The sequence below is a fragment of the Synchiropus splendidus genome, chromosome 4 (assembly GCF_027744825.2).
Source record: "Synchiropus splendidus isolate RoL2022-P1 chromosome 4, RoL_Sspl_1.0, whole genome shotgun sequence".
NCBI lineage: Eukaryota > Metazoa > Chordata > Actinopteri > Syngnathiformes > Callionymidae > Synchiropus > Synchiropus splendidus.
Genome location: NC_071337.1, coordinates 7,108,549 through 7,123,431, shown reverse-complemented (window position 1 = coordinate 7,123,431; position 14,883 = coordinate 7,108,549). Strand labels below are relative to the sequence as shown.

At 42.8% G+C, this 14,883-nt stretch overlaps 1 protein-coding gene across 1 annotated transcript; it reads right to left on the bottom strand.

The window, feature by feature from the left end:
- Window positions 1–13,570: 13,570 nt before the first annotated feature.
- Window positions 13,571–14,879, bottom strand: cdca5 (cell division cycle associated 5). The gene has a single exon (XM_053863983.1). It carries the CDS (start codon window positions 14,748–14,750, stop codon window positions 13,995–13,997), a length of 756 nt encoding a protein of 251 aa, XP_053719958.1. The 5' UTR covers window positions 14,751–14,879; the 3' UTR covers window positions 13,571–13,994.
- Window positions 14,880–14,883: the final 4 nt, after the last annotated feature.

Below are 14,883 nucleotides of genomic sequence, written 5' to 3'. Positions count from 1 at the left end.
TTTTTTTTTTACTAATATTTGTTTTGCAGTATTGGATCATAACAATCTTTTGTCTTTGATTCTCTTGTGAGACACTTGCGACGGGGTAGAGCTGAAAAGCAGCTGTTGTTTTATTGGAGGAAGCTCCCCGAGGTCATTGTGCTGGTCGGTATCAGTCTGACCACAAAGCTCATGTCATTAAACACCAGTTCATATTCTCATAAGAAGCTGCATGAAGATTTGCTCTTGGAAATGAAGAGTCAGTGGTTCACACGGTGGTTTCACTGGATCACCTTGCAGATGTCTGAAGATGTTGAAGAGAAGAAGCTACGTCTGTTTTTGTTCGGTCACAAGATGTGGGCTGTGACCTAAAGACTGGAGATGTGGTCCTCATCTGGTGAGAAACAAAGGCGATGAGAAACCATCGGGATGTCTGGACTTCTGTCCCTGAGCTGGTGCCCCCTTGACCTGACCTCACTCTGAGAGGCTTCAGATAAAAACATGACTTGTGCCCTTGTGAACTCTGACCTCTGCTCACCTGGGAGGCCGTGCTTCGACTATTAAACGGCTGACTTGAGAATGGCGCCATCACGCTCGGGGTCATGTTTGTTTATCAATCCACTAGGGGGAGACATAGCCTCACAAATTTGCCAAACCACCCTACAAAGCGTATTCTTTCCACAGTAGGAAACATTTCTAGAGAACTAAGAATCAAAGCGAAGCTCCGAGTAAATAATAAATAACTAGAAGAGTCGACTATGTTTGTGACCTGAAGTGATGTCATTTTTATTGGACCATGTATGTGTTTTCCTCTTAAAATGATAAGTAATAAACAGATTGTTGTACCTCAATACAACCACGTCTTGATTTCTTGAAATCCACTTCTTTTTTTTTAAATCCTTTTTGACTGGGGTGCTTGTAAGAAAGCTAAGGAATAAATGTAAGTCATAATAAATTCAAAATTATTCATTTATCATGTCGATGGTGATTGAAATTCACCAGGGTTTCCCATTTTACAAGGGTTTTCCAGCTTGGGGTTGTCAACAATATGCTACAAGATTGTCACTCTGGTCATTAACATACGAACATTTATTAGCGCCAAATGGTCCTTTGGATTCTGTTTGTCATCATCATGTAAGTGTTTATGAAGAAGCGTTTATGGGCATCAAAGCCATCGACAGTCAGGTTCACAATAATATGCGTTCGATGATGGACAGTTTTGGTACAATGAATCTATTCAAACAATTAAATATATCATGTAGATGAAGACAAATAAAAATATTAGAGGACTGACTGTGGTGTTCCACAGGGCTCAGTGCTTGGCCCCAAACCATCCAAACCAATGAAAACCAAAATCTTTAAAGGCTGTTTGGGCTTGTGTTGGAGAAGGAAGCTCAATTAAGTTGCTTCTACCCAGTGTGTACTTGGAACACCCTGATACACAGATGAGTCTTCCAGATGTGGGACTCACTGATAAACAAATCAGAGTAAAGACGTAGTAGAGGAAATACTTCCTCATCTGGTAGGTGTCTCCGTCGTTTGATGGAGCTCCTCGGCTCTCATTCATTTTCATTGTGTTGTTCTTGCAGTCATGAGCCTGTAAAAGGTCAATGAATTAAAGAACTTGAATGTATTTTATTTATTTATTTATTTTTCCCACTCAGGATCCAGCCGAGTCAGCACTTGTACCCTGTATCTGCATTGTAATCTCTCAAGGTGACAGTGTTGGATCGTGTCGTGCTGATCTTCATAAAAGGGTTAAAGAGACTCTGAAGCTCATTGAAACCATAGACACTTTGAAGGCGGTGAATCGAGTCTGTTGAGTCAGAGGAGCAGTCACTGAGGACCACGGCTGACCGCTGACATCAGCTCCTGACCGGAGGAGAGCGGCTTTTGTTGCAACACAGCTATATTTAAGACTTCATCATCATCGTCATCCCTCTCGGTGGAAATCCACTCTGTCCCAAGTGACATTTAACACTAGAAAGTCTTTTAAGATTCCAGCTCCTTAGGACAGTTCATTGCCCTTGACATGAGAAAAAGTTTGGGATTCCCTGCTGCAGCTGCTGTGTGGAGCGTTCTGAGCGGAGGAATACGTATATACCCCATCACAGTGTCTCTCTCCTCTGCCTGATGTAGTGTGACAGTGTGTTCGCCCCCAGCTCTCTGCTGGCGTGGAAACAATCAGCTTTGACAGAAAGGGGGTGGTGGTGGTGAGGGGTGAGGAGGGGAGGGGGAGGGTGAAGCTGGAAGGGGCGAGGAGGAGAGTGAGGGCGAGGAGGCCGGAGGCCGGAGCATGATGAACTGGAGAGTAAGACCTGTCGTCAGAGGAGGAGGAGGAGGAGGCATGTTGGGATGGATGGATGTGAACACACACGTACTGGGACACACGGATGTAGCCAATGGACGTTCAAGCTCCGAACCGTAAAGTGCAACACGTAGAAAGTCTGAATCCCAGAGAGGGAGATCAGTGCGGGCCTTTAAGAATGGTCAGCGGTTGAACACAGACAAGCTGAGGGTGTGCCAGCAACCTCTCATGGTGCCCTCAGCCCAAGAGTTTGTGTGACACGGGTCATTTTAGCCGCCATGTAATTTGCTTGAACCTCGGACAAACAGTCAAACGGTGTGTTGCAACAACCTGTTACGAAGGCCTGGGTGACCCCATGTCACTCGCCCACTTGACTCCCTCCGCTAATTCAGTTAAAGCAATCCCCCCTCCACCCCCTCCATTACAGCAGGAGCATGCCGCTCTGGAAAGTGTGTGTGAGACGCTTCAGCTGCCTCGTCTGCTATAACCAGCTAATAAATATGAAAACAGCAGGTTAAAGTTTTTATTCGTCGCCGGGCTGAAAGGATTATACCCTTCTATAGAGTGCCATGAAAAATCCCCCAAACCTCATAATGCCCGATGTTGTCTCATAAAACTGTGTCGGACAAAAGGCGACGAAAGGGGGCTTTTTCACGCATAAGGGGTTTTCTCAAGAGCTCATTGAGAGGAGCCCGGCCGGGATCCGCCCATAGATTATCCGGGTGTCGGTGAAAGCACGGCTGGGAATGGCAGGTGCGTGTGCCAGGCATGGGGGGTCACAGGGCCCGGTGACCGTGAAGGTGGTGCTGTTTGTATGTTGGGGGTGGACGACAGATTCAGCAGCTGCTGGCAGGAATGTTTGCAGATTGTCAGTTTCATTTAACTTGCTCTTTTCTTTCCTGCCTCCCACCCCAACCAAGAGGCTGGGGAGGGGGTCCTCCAACGGCTCGCCGCCCCCCCACCAACCCCTTCCTCTTCCAAAGTTGCAGCTAAACGGTGGCACCCGGCGACAAAAGGGACAAACAACACAGGTCGTCCCCTCCTCAGCTCTGTGAAATTGAGAATTTAGCTGATCTGGATCCTGCTTTTATGTCAGATTTAAAAGGGCCGGCAGAAGCCAGGCCCACCAGCTACTAGGAAAGACTCCAAACATCCACTCGTATGAACAGGAAGGGAAAGTTAATTCATGGAAACCTCTCCATTCATTTCAAGCGCAGTGCCTCATGGCTCGATTCTGTTCATCATTTTGTCGACGAACATTTGAACATCAATTGTCTTTTTGACTTAGGGCCTGCGTCAGACGTGGGCAAAGTGTGGCTCAGAGTCTACATGTGGCACTGAGCCTGTTTTATCGCTGCCCTCATACGGTCAGATGTTCAACTATGTAACTGATAATTTTGTGACTTTTTTTCGTTCTGTTTCTTTATGAGTTGTTACTAGATCCACAGTTCTTGTTTTAAGACTAAAATTTCTTTTTCTTCCTTTCATTTATCATGTTTGTGTATATCTCTTGTTCCTCAAGATATATTGAAAGAAAATTAAAAATATATTGCCTTTTTATTTTTCTTAGAATATGTCTGGTCCATAGTTTTATTTTGATTTACATAAACAAAAATGCTAATGATTTTTTTTAAATATACATCATAACATATTTACACTTAATTCTTAATACCCTTATTTACATGAAATCTTTTTACATCCATTTTGATCTTGTTGCTTATGTATGTATTTTGGATTTTTTTTTCCATCATGTTTCATAGTCATCGCTGTCTGTCTTTTTCAAGCGTCAGATTCAGACATTGTGAGACTTTTTTTAGAACTAAGAATGGTGGATAGATTGTTCCCGATTTCATCTGTTTATCTCTATGTCTAAGCTACATTAAAGACATGTTTAAAAAACATTTCATTTGCTGTAAACGTATTTTCTTAAAAATTAAAAGTCTTTCATTGAGTTGTGTTTTAATTTTTTTATTCTCTGAATTATGATGTAAAAGGACTTGCAATAGAAATACTAATAATAATTTAATCACACTAAAGCTGAGTTGACTCACAATTAATGGCAAATTAATCAAACATATTGTATCTGTTCTAAATGTAACGTACAGGAACATTTTATTGGCACAAGAGGCACCTTGTTTATACTTTTACTTCCACAGTTCTTGTTTTAAATTAAGACTAAAATGTATTTTTCTTCCTTTCGTTTGCCATATTTGTGTGTATTTCTTGTTCCTCAAAATATATTGAAAAAAAATTGAAGAAGAAATAACTTTTTCCATCCATTTTGTCTTTGTTGCTTATCTATATATTTTGGATTTCTTTTCCATCATGTTTCATAGTCATCGGCGTCTGTCTTTTGGCATGCTGGACCCTCACAGTAGTCGCAGTTTATAATATGTTTGGAAATAATTTCCCACCTCTGGCCGGTGCACACAAAGACAGTGGGTTGGTTGTATCTGCGCAAGGTCAGAGTCAGACGTTTTGAGACTTTTTTTTAAACCAAGAATGGTGGATAGATTGTTCCCGATTTCATCTAAACAACTAAAACGCTTTTTTATTTTAAACAGTGACTATGTAATCTCATTATTACCATCTGAGAGTCAATAGCTAAACTGACACATCCATTTGGAAGATGCTCAGTACATAGCAAAAAGCTCACAACAGAGCTGCCCAGGCCACTACGACACCTGTTGTCCATCACCTGCCCATACTTGGCTGGTGTTCTTCACCTTGAAGTTGACACTGGTCCATGGTTTCCGGTGGTTCTGTATGGTATGCCGCGGCACACTAGTGTGCCGTGAGAGAGTGTCAGGTGTGTTTCACCGGCGATAGAGGTGGGCGAAATGATGACATTAAATCATGACCATTAGAACGTCTTGAAAAGCAACCAAGGTGAGGAGATCACATGGATTCGCAGACATTCTTTCTATACACTATACTGTAGAGCTACAGTGTGTTGATGCACTCTTCTTCCCACACACTCACAGTGAAGAAGCCGGTCAACTTCCAGCTGTTTTTAAACCTGATGCGCCTCTAACTTGACCTCACACTTTCACCGCAGAACCATGGAGGGAGTGATCCTTGTCGGACTGGCGTGAAGTCTCACTTCAAATTATTGATACTCATGGACTGTCAAAGCTTGTTTTGTGGTTTAAAAGTTGGCTAAAACTAAATGCACAACAAAATAAATTTGCTCCAAAATGTGATTTTATTTTAATAGTAATAATTTAAAAGTTTTTATGATACAAGTTCAGGCAAAGAATGCTTTGTTTGGATTTGGATTTGTCTGGAAACTCAAAACTACAATAAAATCATGCAAAAGAGAAATGATAAAATCGAAACAGTTATTTAAAGTAAAAAAATAAATAAATCAGGATACATTTTGCCATATTTCCCACCCATTTCTGGACAAAAACAAATACATTTTCTGCAATTTGTTTCTGCAAATAGCATGGCAAAAAAAAACACTGCTGTATGGAACATGCTCATACATACATCACACTGACGGACAAGCGGGTGAGGATGGATGGATGGATGTTAATAGGGTGAACGTTAAGGTGTTTTCATGACATTAATTGGGTTTGACTTCATCTGTGTGTTAAGGTTCCCCGTGTGTATGTTCACTCTCCAGCAATGTGAAAACACTCGTCGGCTGGTGTTTAAACTCCACTCAACTGCAGGATCACAGCAAGTCCCCCCACTGTGCGGCGCATTCAAGCAGGTTATTGGATTTCAGATTTTCTGGAGCACCGACGTCAACATATGGTCGCCTGTAGCTGAAGCTGTTTAATAATGCTCCTTATGAATTTATCTGCCACCATCTACACCCAGAATGCAAATGCCACATTGTCTCCAGTCAAGACCTAATCTCATGTCGTCGCCACTGAGAGAGTCTCTGTGTTGACCCATCCACACCCCAAAACAGCCCTTTTTTCGCAGCGCTGCCTCTGCGTCTAATCTCCAAAACTGCATCCCATTCCAAAACGTGTCCCGAGGCTACGTGTGGCACATAATCTCCCCCATCCCAAAAAAAAAAAAAAAACTCCTCTTATTCCACTGGGGTTTGGCAAAAGTGTTGCGCGACGCTGCTTTATTCTCGCCATCTTCTTACAAAGAGGGATTAATGTGTTCACCATTATGAATAATGAGAATGAATAACAAACAGCCGTCTGTTTATCCAGCGCCATTCAGAAGAGGGATGAGCGTCCTTGTGCTTCAATGACCCGTCTTCGGGGTGTTTGTGGAAGGGATGGAAGATGAAGAGGTGGAATCTACAGGATGTGTTCCCCAGTTGTCAAGCCATTCCCTTGTTCTGCTGTTGTGTATGAAGCACTGTTTGGCATCGAGTCGTAGACTTTTTATATTATTATTTACATGTTTCTGAAAGCCCAAGTGTATGTCATCTATGACTCCAATTGTTCAGCCAAAGAATATGAACGTGTCTGTCTGTCTGTGTCTATCTGTCTGTCTGCCTATCTCTGTCTGCCAAACTATATTAAAAACATGTTTAAAAAACATTATTTACTCTAAACATTTTTTTTATAAAAATTAAAAGCCTTTCATTGATTTTCATTTTCATTTTTTTGTCTCTGAATTATGATGTAAAGGGACTTACAATAGAAATACTAATAAGAATTTTTTTTAAAATCTCAATTAATCGCACTTAAGATGAGTTAACTCGCGATTAATGGCAAATTAATCAAACATATTGTATCAGTTCTAAATGTAACTTAAAGGAAGATTCCATCAGCACAAGAGGGACCAATAATGTTTATAATATTGTGCTTTTAGAATGTTTTTGAGTTTATTCTAAAGAATGTTCTTGACAGTATCTGTTGTGTTTGGTTGTTGAAGTAAACAAATGTTTGCATGAAGAATGGATTACAGGTTAATAAACTGGTCCTATAAGTTACATTTAGAGCATATAGAACATGTGTCATTAATTTCCCTTTAATCGTGAGTTAACTCTGCTTTAGTGCGATTAATTGAGATTAAATTTTTAATCTATTGACGGTTAAGTATTAAAGATGTAGCGTGTTCTTCACACAAACACATGTAAGCAATGTACTATGGCCACCATCTTTGTAATGAAGATTTTTTTTGGTGCCACAATAGGTTTTTGTGTTTCTTTGGCAACTGAATGAAGCTACATGTTTTTACTTGAGCTCTCTTTCTTTCTAGGAACGCGTCAGTCAGTCATGTTTTCTGCTGGCGTCAGCACAATCCAGGATCCAGAACAACACCACCAACTTTCCTTTCTTTGAAATCGTCCATAACTTTTATAGATATTTTGCTTGCTGATGTCACCTATAAAGATCGTCCAGGCTACGCATGAATTGTGCATGTGCAAATGTTGTGTCAGGCCTCATGACGGCCAGTGACGCATCCATGGTGACCCCCCCTTCACCAACCCACTCTCTCACGTGATGTCAGCGGTGACAAAAACAAAGTGATCGGTTAAGAGTAACAAAGTGGATGCAACTGCTGCCTGTCGTCTCCTCTGCACTCAGAATTTGGACAGCTGACTGCCCTCCGTCCCGCCCCCTCCTCATGCACGGGGGACGGCAGGTCAGCTCTCTCCTTCTCGCCCTCTGTGTGACTGCTCCATAATGAAGCTCTGACTGGAGCCCTGGAGCCACAAACCCCTGGTTCTCTCCGCTCTTGTTAAGAGACCAGGAGAGTGAGAGACGGAGATACAAGCTCTGTAATTGAGCTCTTGAATATTGAACAGTGCGGATGAAAGTTTAATGAAAAGATGATTATCTACCAGTTTATCGCACCACACTTATTTCATTTCAATATTTTCATCATGCGCTAGTTAGTCTGAGACACTTTAATGGGCAGATTCGGGTGCAGAAGAATACTTTCCACTGACTTCAACCACGGTTGGCTGTTGTCTACTGGAGGAAGTGTCTGAACAGTGATGCAGATTCATGACTTAGCAACATAGAATCCGCTGCCTCACAACAAGTAGGTCCTGGCCTTGAATCCAACTTGCCTTGGTTGGGGTTAAACCGAATCCTTCTGTGGGGGCCTGTGGTTTCTTCCTCTCTGTCAAACAAGGGTTGCTACTCCAAGTCCACCCCCTTCAACAGCTTGATCATCCTCTAGTCACATCTTCATATACTCATTGATCACAAAGGTTATTGGTTGTCTTCCTCTTCCTCTATCTGCAACACTTTTTTTTCATCACTGTCTCTCTTCTCCTCAAACCATCTGTCCTCCTTTTCTCCTCATGTCCCATTGATTTATCCGTTTTTGAACCAGTCCTTCCTCAGTATCTTCATCTCTGACTCTTCTCTGACTCCTTCGTCTCTAAACCAAACGTTTCATCGTGAGAGGGACCACTACTATCCTAGAAAACCTCCCTTTTGCTCTATCAAAGTCACCTCCACCAGTTCCACCCTGTCTGCACTCTCCTCTTCACCTCCTCACAGTGACGTGTACGCATGCAAAAATGACAAGCCATTGTCTTCTTATGCTGGTTTATTCAAATGCTAATAAATGGTGGCTACGCAGGCTACTGCTGGTGCTGTTTCAACAACATATATCTGACTGGTTTAATTGAACCATTTGACAGACTAAAGCAGCAACCTCTGGCTTGTCTGTGCTCTGTGAACACACTTCAATTTCACATATTTTGGGTTCCAACTGACTCACAACACGATAAGAGTTTATTCATACATGAATAATGGACCGACACCAAGTCCCTACTGACCCCTTGCTCTTGTATTCTCAGAGGCCTTTCAGTCTGACACTGGTTCTCAAACTGGTGCCATTTGGGACACAGATGGAAGTAAGCAACATGCTCATTGGAAGGTTGTTTTACCTATGTCCAGACTGCAGGACAAGCTGGTTGACCTGCGGTGTCAAAGCTCTGCTGGACAGATGCCCTGCATGGCTTGGACTTGGGGATGGGTTAGGGCGGCATAAAAAGCAACCGACCGAATAGAAGAGTTCTCATAAAGCGCCTGATTCAGGTGAAAACATGAAGGTAAATTCCGTGGGATGTGGGTCCACTCCACAGATGGGAGTAAGGAACACAAGTGTCAAGCAAGCCTCAAGTCTAAACCCTAAAGCCTCAAACAGGTCTAGTCATATTATTCGTGAGGGTCAAGTCAAGTCCAGTCAAATCATACCACCGACTGTACAAGCAGCGATTTGTCTTTTGTTGTCCGTCCTACAGTCTTTAAAGCCAAATGTATTGATGTGTGGAAAACACTGGGACCTGCTGCACCGTCCATTGTTCAGTCCCCCTGTGGCTGCCGCGTTAGAAGGTTATATTGTAATACATACATACACGCTGCCAGGTTGGCTAACATGCGTATATAATTTTAAAAAATACCAATGCAGAATATGTGTTTAATAACTCTCTCAATAACTAAGAAAGGCCAAGTCATTGTACGCAAGTCCAAGTCAAAATTCTCAAGCCATGAATAGCAAGTCAAAGTCCAGTTATTTACCACTATTTGTGAAGCAAGTCACATGCCCCTGAGCTGAGGACATAAGTCGGACTCAAGTCGAGTCACTAGACTCGAGTCCCCCATCTCTGGTCCAGTCACATGGGACCTTAAAGACCCAACATAAAGTATCAGTACTACAGTCAAACTCTGATACTGTCTCAGCCGTCAATGTGATCAGGTCCTCTCAAAAACTACAAGTTTTGGAGACTAGATTCCCTCACGAAGCCTTCTAGTCAATTTTGTCATGACCCGGAGGTCATAGCAGCCTATCCAAAATGGACCTGGCAAGTGACTCAAGATGAACGAATGAATGTGGACACAGTCCTGTACGCTGCAGCGCTCACCACCACACCGCCTGATGGATGAAGGGATGGTGGGAGACAAAGGAAGAGACGGAGTATAGATTTTCCCGACAGATAGTGGAAAGATGTGTACGTCCTGGTGAGCGCCACACAGTTCTGTGTGTGTTTCAGCGTATTAGCAGTCAGAGCAGTGGAGGCCCACGGGCGATTCCTGTGTGTGCTGGCGATAAAGGGGAAAAAGAGAGGAAGTATAATGGGGGAAGTGGAGGGGTTTGCATAGGGGGACAGGGGGGGAGGTTTGGGTGAGCGGAGTGATGGGGAAGTTTGCGAGGAGTGAGGCGGGAGAGAAGAGGGAGGAAAGAGCATCCAGCAGAGCAGGGAGCTTCCTCTGTGCCACCGCGCACACGCTCACGCGCTCAAGCACATTCTCCCTGTTTCCCCTCAAACCACCTCCTCCCCCCCTCCCCCCTGCGAGTCTTGGCAGGGTAATTAAGAATGGCCTCTAAACACAGGAGTATGGCAGGAACGCAGCAGATGAAAGTAAATGATTAAAATAATTACAGGCTGAGAGATGACGAGCCTGAGTGTGGGGTGGCCGCCGGACATTTGTCGGTAATTAGATAATTAATCTGAATGCAAATGATGAGCCCTAACGAAGCAGTCAAGCTGAACCAGTGACAACTGCCCTGAGTGGAGTGGGTGGGGGGCGGGAGGGGTGGAGGGGGGGGCACATCATGTAAAATATTCTGCACCCTACCCCAAAAAAAAAAAAAAAAACCAAGCATGAAGGGACTTAAAAAGCAGCACAGGCAGCCGCAGCAGCTGCAGCATCGTAAATCAATAAGCGTCTGTGGCGGCGGGGAAAAAAAAAACAAAACACGTCTCACTTGAGAAAGTGGAGCCTTGTTAAAAAATATACAAAAATACTCAGGCGAGATAGGCTGAAAATAAATAAATAAATCAGCGCTTCTTCTGGGGAGGCAAATGAAGAGGAGATGAAATAGCACCTGGGGAAGGAAACCGCTCCGCGTGTGAGCAAATTGTGGATTTATTTGTCGACTCCGAACACACACTCATTATTTTACCTTAGAGTGTGTGTCTGCCGGCAACATCAACACACACAGCGGGCGCAAACATCTGACTCGAAATCTCACTTAAGAGATGTTTTTATTTGCCATGAGAGGTGTCAACAGTGATCACTTGTTTCTCAGCCCTGATTTTACATATATATATATATATATATATATATATATATATATATATATATATATGAAATTACAGTTGTTTGATTGTTGTCGTTTGTTTACCTCCATATATACATGTTACCTCCACCTTGTTCACCTCCATATATATATACATGTTTAACAGATATAGTATATTTAACATTGTTTTCTTTCTTCCTTTTATCCCTTTTATTTTAACGCCTAACTTTTTTATTTTTTATTTATTCATCTTGATATTAAAATAAGCTAGATAATTTCTTTTAAAAGACTGAATAATAGCATAAAATGTTGGATATCTACATCTTGCACAATTATTTTGCACTTGTTATATTTTCCTATTTAAACATGTTTTATCGCCTTTACATTTTCCCCCCTGAATATTGACATCAATTATTTTTAAATATCGAATACAAGCATGATATTTTGTGACTTTGTGATTGAGACATTATTTTTAATGCCAGCGTATCAAGCATTTTAATTCTGTTGTACTATTATAAACACACAATGACTGTGCCATTATTTTTTAATTAATTTGAATGTCATTTCAGGCAGATTTTGATATTACAGAATTATGTCTGTACATTCAAGTCCCTAAGTTTAATATATCATTATCATTGACGTGATAATAACCAGCAAATGAATGAAGAAACTATAGCAGTGAGTTGATGCTTCAATATTCGTCACCAGCGGAATTGGAAGCGTGTTTGCCGCGAGGCTTGTTGCACACCGAATAAAACAGTGAGAGAAGCGACATTAACATGCAGGCAGGTTCACGACAGAAAAACAATTACTACCCTGGGTGCTCTCTGGAGGAAACAGTTGATGCAGGTGTGACTAACTACCTCTCCTTGTTAGAGCGAATTATACAGCTCACTCACATGCGCCTTTAAACCTCTCAACATGTCCATTACTGGATAGATGAAGATAGTTCATCAATATCAGTGTCACTGGAGAGCAATGGTGTCAACTGCATCAGCGTCAAACACCCCACTTACACCAGTTTATAAATACTGGAGTCACTGTGAATAATCATGGGTATTTCTTTGCATTATTTTTAGGACGATGATAATGGGGGAAGCTTTGGCTTTACACTTCAAATAGTTATATGACTGATCATGTTCTTTCAATGTATAGTAACAGCTAATGTTCACACTTGACCTGCCTGATATATATATATATATATAATCTGTGTATTATTTATTTACTCATAACTGCTTATATATTTATGTATGCTGATGCTTTGTGGACATCTTGCTGTCTTGTATTTTTAATGTCTAGGGTTGTGTCAGTGAATGAATAAATAAAGGAGACCTAATCTAATCTAATAATGAAAAATAATATTGTATGATGTGATACTGATTTTGTCAGTTAGAAAAGAACGTAATTTAAACTCGTTGCTATTTTACTCATGCTTCGTGAATGTCGACATACAAGGCTTTTGGGTCAAGCCAAGTGCTAGCTCACGCAAGTGGCTTGAGAAGCCTCATGCCACATTAATATAACCACCCAAACGTGAAAATAGAAATGTTAGTATGGACTGACAATGAGGTTGAGACAGCGCCGGGAATCCAAATAACTGCACTGGCGACAACCCTCTAACTATTTTCAAAAAACATAATAAAGTGACAAACCATTGTTTTCATGTTCATGTCCTGTGGATCAGGAGAGGTGTGTTGGAGTTGTGGTTGTTTTTGTATGACATTGCATCAAATAAAGATCACCTCCTTTATATCTGAGACCATAGCTCTGAAGGGGTTGCAAGAGAGGTCCTTTTCCCGGTGGAGGAGTTCAAGTATCTTCAGGTCTTCTTCATGAGGGAGGGTCAGATGGATGCATCTTCACTCGAGAGGACCTTGTAACAGGTAATAATGGAGAAGAAAGAACTAAGCTGAAGGGCAAAGCTTTCCATGTACCATGTGGGATACGTTCCTGCTCTCACCAATGGTCACCAGGTTTTGGAAGTAAAAACATTGTGTACATAATAGGTTGAGATCAGTATTCCCTGCTGTGCTGGACTGGAAGAGATATGGTCAACTGGGAGATGCACAATGTGAAGCCAGTTGAGGTGGTGAAGCCTTTTTTTGTGAGGTACTCCAGGCATGTCCAACTGGGGGGAGGATATGCCAAGGACACTGTGTCTCACACTTTGTCTGGGAATACATCTGTATTCTCCCAGAACAATTGAACGAGATTTTACACGGAGAAGAAATTCCAGGCTTCTTTAATCCGACTGCTACCCTCATGACTGATCACTACACGATCATTACAAGGTGTGGATTGTGTAGCTTCTCAATTTCATCTCTTCAGTTTGAACGCTTTCAGTACCATTTCCAAGAGTGAACTAGATTTCAGCCAATCAACAATGAGTGGGTCAAACTACAGCTGAATTTATTAGTCACTCATAAATGAACTTGGCCGGTCACATGGTCACAGTCATTACTCCAGTCCAACGGGAACGAATCCACGTCATTAAAATCAACTTTCAGCTTGTTTTGTCAGATCACAAACACAAACAAACCTCCACATTAACATGACAGCAAAACCAACAATCATATGGAGTATAATGAAAACTGGTTGACAACACAACGTTCTATTGATGAAAAATATGGGATCAATATATATGATCAGTTAAACCTTTTTAAAAGAACGATGAATGGAAATATTCTTATTTGTTTCCAGAAAGTGTCCAGTAAAACAGGAAGGATCTTCCAGTCTGTGTCCTTCACTCCACCACCAGCTCGAACTCTTCCGCCGCCTCGAACTCTGCGTTCATCCTGGCCGCTAGAGCGTCCAGCTCCGTGGTCTTCATCTGCTGGACCTTCTTTCTCCTTTTCTTCTCCTTCACCAGCGCCACCCCTGGAATGTTCAGATCCGGTTCGGAGTAGCCGCAATCCTCAGCTTCCAGCAGCGATGAAAAGGAGCTCAGGCCGGACATGGAACCAGAAATATCCACGCCATTCCTGACCCGTGTGGTTCTCTGTCCGACCTCGGGGGTTTGCAGTTTCTCAAAGCCGAACATGGTCCTTCTGGATTCGGGGCTATGCGAGGACTTGTCGCTGAGTCGGCTGTAGGATCGGCGAGCCTTGTGGGACCACACCAGGTCGTCCGGGTCAACAGGCTGCTGCTGCTGCTGCTGCAAGTGTGGCTGTGGCGGCGGTGGCGAAGGCAGGATGGGTGACGGCATGACGGCCTGCCTCTTGGCGGCGGAGGATCGCCTTCGACACGGAGCAGAACCAGGCGTGGAAACATTCTGCTTCTCCGGGAGAGTCACCCCAGAACACCGCTCAGTGTTCTCTTTGTCGTGCTCCGACGGTGCGGTGGTTTTCCTGGGAACTATTTTCCTCACGGCGAAGGAGCGCTTCACTGCCGCCACTGGCTTCACCACCGGGGGAGAAGTCAGCCGAGGAGACCGTCGTCTCTGCGAGGTGCTTACATCACAACGCTCCGATAGCGTATTCCGAGCTATCCCTTCCTCCATGGCAACTTTAAGAGAGAAAGAAATATCAACCCAGGCGAATCTTTCGGAGAGAAGCAAACAACACGGTTGTCAACAAGAGCAACAGCCCGCTCAAATCGCCCGCTTTGAGTCGCATAGAAAGCACGTAGCTCTG

What these genes read in the sequence shown, in the direction of transcription:
- cdca5 (XM_053863983.1), bottom strand. Translation starts at nt 14,750, where the DNA reads ATGGAGGAAGGGATAGCTCGGAATACGCTATCGGAGCGTTGTGATGTA.